We start from the raw sequence: 12,016 nt of genomic DNA, 5'->3' as shown, positions 1-12,016 counted from the left end.
CCTATCAAATATGTTGTGTTTAGGAGCACTACAAGGACCAATGCCATTTGACTGACTATTGAAATCAAATATCCACATAAGAGACTCCAGCATTGTGGTCTGTACCTTACATTACATTTATGAATCAAGTCATGTTCACGTAAGCAGTAAAGAAAATGTGTTCACTCACATTGTATCTGTTTGGAAGTTTTCCGCTGGATTGAGTAGCACTCACAGGGGTACGTCTGCATTTGACACATAGGTTTTCACCTGAAAGAATTACATACAAGAACAGGTTATCTTTTGACAAGAGCAATTAAAGGAACGCTATGCAACAATTTGCAACTTTCGAGGCCTGCTTTTTATCAGGCAACTGATAAAACTTAGTGCTACTTTAAGATGTAGCAAATGCATATAGACATTGTAGCTGGGTATGTACGTAAAACAAAATGAAGTATTTTTCAAGAGAAGCTAAGTAAGGAAGGTAGCCTATGGTAAGTTTACTTATATAGCGTTACGCAGTCATACAGTAAATTCATACAGTAGCATTACCTAGCTGGAGTTCAGACTAATAGGCTTCACTGTGAGGCTGAGGCAAGACCCCAGATCAACCTAGTGTGTGTGTGTGTGTGTGTGTGTGTCTGTATTTGTACACCCTAGATATGATGCACCAATAAAATGATGATCAACAACAAAACAATGAAAAACTAAGGGCTCCACTCACAGGAGGTCACTGGCAAGGGCAGCATTTTATCATCACACACAAACCTCAGGTCTCCAATCACAGCTACGAGAGGCAGTTGGGTAGCGCTACAGCTCATGGAGTGGAACAGTGCAGGAGGGCATGGGCATTGAATGTGGTCCGTGTAAATAATTTAGAGACCTCCTGTCTCGTGGGAGAACAATAGAGCGTGACTGACTGTCCGATACACTGGATGGCCTACGGTGAGGCAGAGGGACGCATGAGAAGCTGCACTGCACTGTACATCAGGCGACAGTGAGGGCAGCAGTGAAATTCTGGGCCACCTCCAGTTCCTCTACTGCTTTTAGAAGACTTATGGAGACATTTTGTGCAAGATAAAAACTATAACTATAACTTTACTTGTAAGTCCCAAACTTCATATAACATTTATGCAGTGCACTAACGACTGGACGCTAAGTAACAGAGAAAAGGTCTCCAGAGTGATGAATTGAATATAGTTTAACTTTCTAAATTGTGCTGTGGATAACGGTTGCACATAAATTAAATGTCTTAAAGTCATGCAGCAATAGTTAAAATATGCAAGTCACTCCATCATCAACACTTACGTTATTCAATCTAATAAATGCAACATAACATAATATTTTGTTTCATGCAAAACTAGACTGGTTTATGAAATTGTAAAATAATGTGGACATTAACTAGTCTGGCTATCACCATACTAAGCTCAGTCTTTAAGGATTGAACATTAGTATGGGGAGGCTGCGCTTTATTTCTACTGCACAAGAGGCGTGATCAATGGGCATAGTTCAAATGACTCTGTACGCTTAGATAGTCCTTCAACCAATCAGACCAACGATCCGGTACGTCTTTTGGGTGAGATAGTTTCTGATTGGAGCCAAAGGTTCTGGCAGGAAACAGAGGAGATAGATGTGCAGGTTTCCAGCCTGAGCTGCCGGGCAAAATCCAAATTCGCCGGACATTCAGGCAGGTTTCACCCAGCCTAGACATTAACTGGACAGTCCTGACTTTCCCCTTTTTACATTATAATAGCCTTGACCAGTGAGCTAACTCGTAACGGTACATACGCATGAACATACGCATGACATTAGGAGTGAGTCTTTCCTTTGTTCAGTCAATTAGGGATTAGGAGACTCTGCATAGAACTCAACGATAAGCCTGTGTTTACCTGCAGTTTCAATGAGCTGTGAAGAGACCTCTTTTTTAGCTTTTTCTTTCCATGATTCACAGTGCATATGCCATCTGTTAGCAAGTTGTTTCATTATTGTTTCATTTTTCATGGGTTGAGACTACCGTAATCCTACACTAAGTTTTTGAAGTTGAAATTAAAGTGTTCTTTTCGTCTATCTAGGAATAAACTAAAAACGGGAATCCTGTGCTTTAATGAACACTAAACATTGGAGGCGCCATAAATAGAGAGAATTATTCAGATATCGGCTACTTGCATGGTCAGTGTGATATATTAACATTTGAGTTTCGGTATTTTGCAAACTTGGTTGTTCCATAGTTATCTAGTATAAAATGGGAATGCTGGGATATCTGTCTGTCTGTTCCTGCCTGAGCCAAGTAGAGAGCGGACGTTACAGCAAATGTGGCTGTCCAGTGTGATTGAGTTAACAAAAACACCACAGTTATGATATGGGATGTTGACCTGCAATATTGATATTGCAAAAATCTTAAGTTGTTGGTGACATTTCTTTCTAGGGAGAAACACTGTGCTGTATGAGAATTCTGTGGAATACTTACATACCTGGCTGCACAGGTGTGTCTTTCAGAGCCTCTGAAGGGGCCTCTGGTTCTGTCTGAGGGGGGTTGTTTTGAATCTGCAGACACAGGCAACGAGAGTGAGGCAAGCTTGGGCGTATTCCAGAGAGCAGGTTTTGTTAGTCCACCACACAGTTAACGAGCTGTACTTGAAGACATCCAAAAACCAAAATAACACCTTAATGCCACAAAGCAGCTCCACCCACGACTTAACTTCTATTTATGCCTATTTCTGAATGCATTAAGTCCACAACAGTACGCATACCAAAGTGTTTTGAACTGTTATCGCTGAGGTTGCGAGCAATTGTGGGGGTGTTGGCGGGATCTGGCCTGTGAACTTTCCTTGAACTACTCTGGTCCTGATAACACAGTGTGTTTATGATAATGCAGTCTGCTGGCTCAAAGCCCATACTCAATGGTGTTTACCCTTGGTCATGTATACACACATGCACAACATTCACTGCATTTACATCCCATAGCTAGGAGGCAGAACCACTAAGCAGTATCAGAACGAAATGAACTGAAAACAATACAGTCTTAACAATGCCCAACCTTACAGTTTTTGTTTTCTGTGAGATGGTCAAATGTGGTCAGTTTCGGCCAGACATTCTCTGGTCCAAACTAATCAATAGCACAATGGACTTGCATAGTTGCACACATACATCTGTTGTTGTTTTTTCTGCATCATAGATTGATAATTATGAATAAAGCATAATTTTAAAATAAAAACTAAATGTTGGATACTGTTTATCTCTGGGTGCTTCTTGCTTTGTCTATAATTTATATGAGCTTAGCCGTAAAAATGGCTTTAGAGTGCCTTCTACAACAAAGAAAGTCTTCACTTGAGACAACAGTAGCAGCTAACCCACCTCCTGTGGTTTGGAGGTGGGCAAGACACTCACACTGTCTGCATGAACAGACATGTCCCTCCTGACTCCATGCTCCAGTGACAGTGATGTGTTAACAGTGGAACAGGGACGGGCCACTGGGCTGGCGGTTTCATGGCCCTCATTTTCACCTGTTCCCTCTAAACACAATTGGCTCCTCGTTCTAGTAGGGATGTGTGAAGCCAGAGAATGGGACAGAATCAAGGTGCTAAAGGCCCCCACCAGCCACCACTAATGACCTGGGCTACTGTTGGGGGGATGGAAGTAATTCACAGGTGCTAATTGCACACAGAGGTTTCTTATATGGTGATGCAATGGGGACTGCATCTGACTTTACTGTACATGCTCATTTCACTTAATCTGTGCAGACCTACCTATTTATTCTTTAGAATAAATATGATATTATAAATAAGAGAAAGTAAGGGATTTAATATGGCAGTCTTATTCAGACTAACTTCGATGGATGCCCCATACTCACTAATGTTGTCTACTTTAGTGTGACATTTTTTCACACCTTTTTTGAGAGAGAGAGAGAGAGAGAGAGCAACGATGATATCTGAAATCTGACAGGGTTGCACACTGATGTCTAACAGACTCAGGATATGTTAATGGCTGGCCACTCAAGTTTCACCTCCGGTATTGATCAATAATGGAACAGGCAGCGCTCACCTGCTTGGAAAGTGACAAGCGCCGATCCAGCATGCTCTGTCGGCGACGTGCCTCCCAGTGCATTGCGGACATCTTATACCCCGGGTAATAGTGAGACCTGTCACCAACACTAGGTACGGCGCACAGGGGAGGTAACCTGATAGAGAAATCTCCAGTGCCTTGAAAGCACACAATCAGATTAAAAATATCAGAGCTGGTACAATGCCTTCTGAACTGCACTGATGCTTGACAAGTTAGCAAACTGAGATTTTAAGTGATAACGTTTGCATGTTATGATGACTACCCATTACTAGCCTATTAGGCCGATGTGGCACACTTGCTTGCTCGTTCGGTTATTCTCACATCAACCTAATATTTGTTTTGGTAAAAAAAATAAAGAAATAACTTGTCCTCCTTACTGGTATTATAATTTGCATGGACATGTGCGCTTATTGTGTAAAGTAATCTGTTAGGTCAACATTTGAGATATTTTCAGAAACAAATGCATCAGAGAAAAATAACAGTTGTTGTTTTCTTAAAAGTAAAAAGCCCTCTCAGAAAGTTAACCAAAAGAGCAATGGCACTTACAGGTTTTGTTGACCGTAGTCTGGGCAGTGTTCTTTCACGATGTGTCAAGTTGGCGTTCTGACAGAACCTGCGAGAACTCAGCCTTTTTGCGGCAGAGGACCACACTACTCAGTTACTTAGCAACACTGGCACGGGGTCAACAGGTGAGAGAAAATGTCAAAAGCCCCTTAGACTCCTTTCTGGAGAATATGTCGCTTTGCATAGGCCAGAGAAGGGGCAAACTGACTTTAATTTGGATAAAAATGACTTTTTTATAAAAGCACTTGAATTATCTTCAGCCAGCCCACTTTTGAAATGAGCTAGGCTGTCATGTGTTTAATGGCTACTTTGTTCATTCCTATCTAGATTTATGATGAATGAATACAGAACAGAGTGATTTAAGTCGATGAACTTTTACTTCTTTATCATATGTTATGGCGACGGGCAATGCTGCGCCTGTTCGTTTGAATTTGGTGACATTATTTAGAATAGCGCTTGGGGGCGCGCACACCTTTCTGTACTCCAGACTCCACACATAGAGCACATTTTGTCTACATTTTAAATGTACAAGAACTGCTGAACAGGTTCGAGAATAAAGGTGAATATTTTCGAAACTTTAGGCCTACTGGCGGGCCCAAATGAAATGAGTCGTTATCATCCATTACGCGCGTACATTCCAGGTTGGTGTGCGACGAGACTGGTCATTCACCTTCGTTCACCTTTCCAAGTGCATCTGATTGTCCTATTTTTACCGGGTGCTGCTTTGCATCCGAAAGTGTCCTGTCTATTGTTGTAACCTCATAGTGACTGACTGGCAGATTCCCAGACAGAGATATGGAGTGTTTCATAACATGCTGCCATTACGCGAGAGGACAGGAGAATTCAGGATCCGAATCTCGTTCCACTGATCTGAATCCATCTCCCATACACGCACATCTCCCCTTGAAGATTGATCCCACTGTAATGGACACGGAACATGGAATACGCTTTCCAGTTTCCACATAATTCAATGTCAAATAAAATAAAAGGAATTCCTAGTGTAATTGCCAGGTGACCTGTTCGTGGAAAATGGTGGTAAATCACAACCAAACTTAAACTGATAACTTAAATCTACTCACAGATTTACCATCGACCTGACGAGATTTAATAGGTAGACCCTACTGTTATTTGCGATCAGTTTACATTTTTGTGTTTACATTTATAGGCCTAGCCTAAATATGGTCATTTAAATGATGTCCATAAAGAAATCGCGCGTCCAGACCAAGTGTAATATCCACTCAAAATGTGTACACAACGCCAAACAAATTAACATATTTTAGACTGTTGTATTGACTCTAATTGGTGTAGTTCTTTCTGACAAACTCAACATGTCATATTAGACCTTCAAACCTGATATATTCATTTTAAACGCGATATGGAGTCGATTGTCTTGAAACACTGGGTGAAACTTGGGAGTCTTCTGAAACTTCGCCCGTCCCCTTTAAGAAATGCAAAGGGCGGGGTCATCATTGTTTTTACAGCATGGGTCTAACACGTCACGGGATGGGGGTTGTGTTTAGGTGCCTATCTTCTTTCGGCGCACCCTTTGTGCCACTTAATTATCACGGACAGAGGAGAGGTCACATCAAGCTGCGGGCGACGACTTGACGGCAGAGCAACAAAACGTTGCAGAAAGGTAACCTCGCGTTTCTCTTTAGCACGATTAGAAAAGTTTAGTATATAGTATAACCTTATAGATTCAATTGAGTGGAGTGTGACTATGTTTGTGTGATGAAGTACATAGCACACACTGTATACTTTTCTGAAATGTGCCGAGGCAAGATTAGAGATAGGGGTTAGGATACTCTGCGAGCGCTCTGTGATTTTTGGTTAGAGCGAGTTTTGCTGTCGTGCTGTTTTTATGTCGAAGTTGTATTATACTTCATTGGACAATTTATTGTATAACATCTGAAATGTTACTTTAGACTGGGGTTATATAGTTTAGTTTATTTTTTTTCGGTATCGAATTATCGTGATTGGATTTTATGGTTTGGGGGATGGTAGGCTGATAAAAGCGATGACGTTGGCCAGTTTTGTTTGGTACCTCATGTCCAGTTACTTGGCTCATGGATCTGACTTTATGCGTTTTATAAATATTGGTCTGCGTTGTTAGAAACGTATTATGACACAAACATTTTGCAAACAAAAGTAGTTAGTTGTTGAATGTGTAGAAGGTTAGTTGGTTGCAAGTAGACTTTTGGGGATTTAGTTTATTCGATCATTTTGTCTTAAAAGTAACACAGATTTTCATTTGTTTCACAGATTTCAATTAAGTACACGAAAGGAAGAGTGTGCTGCAGTCAAGGCTTCAGAGACTGACATATACAGAATGGGAAATCAACTGACCGAGATGTCCCCCAACACACCCCTCCTACCAAACCTCAAGCCTGTGCACATAGTGGTGCTTGGCCTCGATGCTGCAGGGAAGACCTCCCTGCTCTACCGGCTCAAACTGCGTGAATTTGTGGAGACCATCCCGACCAAGGGCTTCAACATGGAGCGCATCAAAGTGTCCGTGGCAGCTGGCAGCTCCAGGACCGCGACCTTCCAGGTGTGGGACGTCGGCGGGCACGAGAAACTCCGACCGCTGTGGAAGTCGTACACGCGCCGGACCGACGGGGTGGTGTTTGTGGTGGACTCCAACGAAACGGAGCGCCTGGAGGAGGCCAAAGCTGAGCTCCAGAAGGTCTGCCGGGTGCCAGAGAACCAGGGCGTGCCCGTCCTGGTCCTGGCCAACAAGCAGGACCTCCCGCTGGCCATGAACGAGCAGGAGGTGGAGAAGGCCCTGGGCCTGCACGAACTGAGCAACTCCACGCCGCACCACACGCAAGGCTGCAGCGCGCTAGACGGCCAGGGTCTCCAGACGGGCTTGGAGAGGCTTTACGAGATGATCCTCAAGAGAAAGAAAAGCAACAGGAGCAGTAGGAAGGGAAGATGACCTGTTTCATTTGACCCCCATCCCAGTTGGGAGAAGTGACCAGACAAAGAACATAGCATCGCAAAAGGAAAAGGCCCCTCCACTGTGAGGCCAAAGCCTGTTGACGTGGCTTGGATTCAATGGGGAATCCAGCCGATGGCAAAGGTGAAAAGGTGCAGACATGTTTGTTTTAGTGTGGGGACTGGATCTACACGAGACGTACAGAACTGCCAATATCCACACTGGGGCTGGCCCTCGGTTCTAGTGACTGGACTGCTGTTGAACCAGTCAGTCGCTGATCATGTTGCCAAAGTGGTTACGAAGTACAAAGAACTCTTTTATTTGGTGTTTCACTGCACTGTAATTGACTGTTCTGTGGTGTGGTGTTGGCTTGGCGTATAAAAAGAGCAGGAAAATGATAGGTTACACTATTGTAATGGGAGAGGAACACTAGTTTTGAAGTCAAGACCTACGATTGAACTGTTATATTATAAAGATGTGGACTTTGAGTATTTGAGCTGTGCTCAAGCTTTCCTTTTTTTTTTATATTGAGAACAAAATCATGTGCCTCTGTATTTTTGTTCTGTATCAAAATAAATTATTGACATTTTTTAAACAGAATTGATTGGTCATCTTCTGTATGGAAGCTATGCTAAGTCTATACAAGTTATCAGGATGTGGGAAAGAGAGGGTGTGCTGTGCATAGTTGAATGGGTTTGAAATCTGCCACGTAGTGCCAGAGGCGCACAGAGGCTACCCACCCCAAACAAAAATGCTATTCAGACTAACTGGATGCGTGGTTACCAGTATTACCTGTTACCCTGCTTCTTTGCACTATTGGGTTAGAATCTCCTTTAAGTTAGCCTCTCTCTCTTGGCTCTTTATGACCTATCTGTGAAATGTCACCAGACTGCCAGAGAGGTGTCTGTACAACTTTACACTGTCAAGACAATTGAAAACAAGCTCTTGTTGTTTCCCTCTGCTGACCTTGTAAACTTGTTGGAAGTGGGTTTGTTTGGCACCCTGGTGCCAGGCTTGATGTGCATTCTGATTCTGCCTCAGTCGTTTGTTCACGTTGTAAGGTACACAGGGAACCCTTGTAGACAAAACAACAAGGGAACAGCACCAGCGCTACAGAGTCAGATTCTTGACACAGGCAAGCGTACGAGTTTGTAAAGAGTTTATTTTCTTTTCCTTGTATGTACCATTCATTATGTTATTGAGTTATTTCTAGTCCTGGAGATGTAGGCAGTCCGTTCATTGTGCTTTGAAAACAGACAGCTTTATCAAAACTCTCTGGTATGTACAATGAACAAGTCAAAAAGAAAGGGTTTACAAACAGATACATTTCAGTGTCTGTAGAAGCTGTTCAATACTAACTTGAATGATTATAAAGTTACATAGTTTCAGTTAAAAACAAGTCTTGTTCTTGTCCATCTTTGAAGAATGTGGCCGTGGTCATATGAATGGAATTAATGTCATATCTCAAGGTTTTGTTTTCACCAGAAGTAATTCCAAGAATGTGCCCACACCAGTTTGCAGGATTGTGGCAGTGGCTTTACGGCCTCGGCCTTCAGGAGTTGATAACAGGTTGCGCCATCTTGTTTTTTTAAGGTGTTAATCTCTGATGGTGGGTCAACAGACTGATACCTAATTAAATAGTCCACTTGTTACCATTTCATTATACTTACAGATAGCAAATAGATATTAAACCCACAGGATTGTAACAATACTTAAGCCATGATGAGATTCATCACCATTCTGGCTTGTATTAGATTAGATTCAACTTTAGACAACGAAATGCAGTTTGTGTCTGATCAGAAGTGCAAAAAGCAGAAAAGTGCAATGTGATATACAAAAAGTATGGGAAGATGGTGCATAAATAGTGTGAGATATATCATGCCATATAGACAGTAGTATACAGTTAAGAATGTGGTATGATTTACAGTGATATAAATTAAATATAAATATGTGCAGTGTCAAAGACTTAAAAAAAAACAGAATCAGATATCAGACTGGAATTTTGGTGTGAAACTAAAGCATTTTGGCAATATGGTTATCAATATCAAAGTGTGACTGCTTTTATAACATTATGTTGGTTGTGCCGCTATATCCTAGGCCTTAGAATTAAGTCATACAAGGACAAATAGCTGGAAAGACAGGTATGACTCTAAGATTCTCTTGAAGAAACTATTTGCCCATAAAAAACAATTATAAAAAGCGGTACGGAGAATCCCCTCTGGCTGGATGCGACACACGTCACTGTTTGTGAGTTCATGTGAAAAATGAAACCAGAAGCATACGGTACATGTTTACTGCTCTTACCCCCAGCTATTCCCTCCAGTTAAACTAGCAGCTTTTCAGGTCATCACACTATATGATGGCTGGCCAGCCTCAGGCCTGTCCGTTCGCCAGTACCTTCTGCATGGCCGTGCGTAGGCAGATGGTTGGCATGTGTTTTTACTGTAAATTGCCACCCCTGGGGGGGAGAGGATTACCTAACTGTTCCAGTGCGTTGCGGGGGAGGGGAGAGGAGGGGACAAACAGGGAAGCACTCAGGGTCATATGGGAGCCGGAAAGATCTGGTGGGGCGACCCGTTTCTGGGAGGGAGTGCAGTGCGGCCACGGAGCAGTGGGGCAAACGAGGTCATTTCTCTAGTATCCTACTGATCTTCTGACCAAAATTACTGTCAAGCAGTAAATGCCAGATGGATTATAATGATGTTTTAATATTTTAACAATGTCTTAATATACTTAAATATATATCAACATAAAAGGGAACTTTCGTATACTCTGAACAACACTGGCAGAAAAGTGCTGGTAGCAGCAGCACACTATGGTTTTTATATCCAACCACCACAAGAAAATGAATTTTAGCATCTAAAATAACTTCTAAAATTATATTTCCATTTTAAAAGCATTGTAATTACAACGTAACAACATTGCAGACAAATTGGTAATTTCTCTTAAATTTGCATTCTAGCATTCTAGTTGCAAACCACACTGACAGAGTTTTAAGAATGGTGTCCAACACACTGCCGTGTCTCCTGAGCTGACTGGTTGCTGTTTTTGCAAGCAGAGCTCATTGTCAAGAGGGCGGGCCTGTGGACCGGAGGGCTAAACGTTTAGAAACTCAGCTGGAGAGCAGCTGTTTAGGGGAACATCTCACCCTCTCTCTCTCTCTCTCTCTCACACACACACACACACACACACACACACACACACACGCGCGGACACAAACACACACACACACACAACATCTCACCCTCACACGCACACACATACACATGCACGCTCACGCACACACACACACACACACACACACACACACACACACACACACACACACACACACACACACACACATACACACACACACACACACACACATGCGCGCACACACACACACACACACACACATGCACACACACACACACACACTGGCACTCACACACAGCACTTTGATGATTCACAAGCCTTCCTGGAGCAACTTCAGGAAGCGTCCCTCCATTCCCATCCAGACAGAGAGTGATGGGATGGAGGGAGACATAGAGGAAGGGAGAGGGATGTGTGTGTGAGAGAGAGAGACAGAGAAAGAGAAAGATAGAGAGAGAGATAGAGATAGAGAGAGAGGGTGGGCATGTTCCTTTTGGCAGTCTTCTCTTTCCTGGTCTCAGAGCGGTGGTGTCTGTGGGTGCTGGCGTGACGTCAGGGCACATTTGAGTCATTAAACACCACAGCTGCTCCTGTTGTTTGCTGTCTCTTCTTTAAGAGCCTCTGGCATCGGAGTAAACACAAGCTTTGCCTTTCCATAGTGTGTGTGTGTGTGTGTGTCTCTCTCTCTGTGAGGATACCCTTCTAGAGTTGCACATGTGCCAGTTTAACAATTACAAAGTTTGTCATGACAAAATAAGCTAGCACAGCAAAGGGAACAATGCCTGTGTGTGTCTGTGGGTAGATGTCTGACTTGTGGGTTTGTTAAATCTCTCTCACAGGTGAGACTCACAAAGCGACATCTTGTGATGAGTTGGAGGCGGGGGAGGGGGGGGAGGGGGGGCACGTTATTTAATTGACACAGCTATGGGCGAGAGAAGCACGAGGGGTACTTACACACACACACACACACACACACACACACACACACACACACACACACACACACACACACACACACACACACTCTCTTTCTCTCTCACACACATACACACACTCTTTCTCTCTCACACACATACAAATACAGCAATGGGCGAGTGAGGCACGAGGGGTATGGCATGGGCCTACACACTACACACACACACGCCACGCGCACACACATACATATGCACACACACACGCCACGCGCACACACATACACATATGCTCACACACACACACACACACACACACACACACTAACACACTAACACACACACAAATTGGCGAGGGAGGCACGAGGGGTATGGGATGAACGACAACAGACAGCTGGATTTTCCTGCATCACTCCCACCAAGAAAG

At 43.2% G+C, this 12,016-nt stretch overlaps 1 protein-coding gene across 1 annotated transcript; it reads left to right on the top strand.

Annotated features, from left to right (window-relative positions):
- Nucleotides 1-6,165: 6,165 nt before the first annotated feature.
- LOC134076524 (ADP-ribosylation factor-like protein 4D) lies at nucleotides 6,166-8,143 on the top strand. Its single transcript, XM_062531629.1, has 2 exons — nucleotides 6,166-6,241; nucleotides 6,868-8,143. The coding sequence occupies exon 2, from the start codon at nucleotides 6,935-6,937 to the stop codon at nucleotides 7,541-7,543; it is 609 nt and encodes a 202-aa protein (XP_062387613.1). The 5' UTR covers nucleotides 6,166-6,241; nucleotides 6,868-6,934; the 3' UTR covers nucleotides 7,544-8,143.
- The last annotated feature ends 3,873 nt before the right edge of the window (nucleotides 8,144-12,016 follow it).

Source organism: Sardina pilchardus, chromosome 3 (genome assembly GCF_963854185.1).
Source record: "Sardina pilchardus chromosome 3, fSarPil1.1, whole genome shotgun sequence".
Lineage (NCBI taxonomy): Eukaryota > Metazoa > Chordata > Actinopteri > Clupeiformes > Clupeidae > Sardina > Sardina pilchardus.
This window is presented reverse-complemented; position numbering and strand designations above follow the sequence as displayed.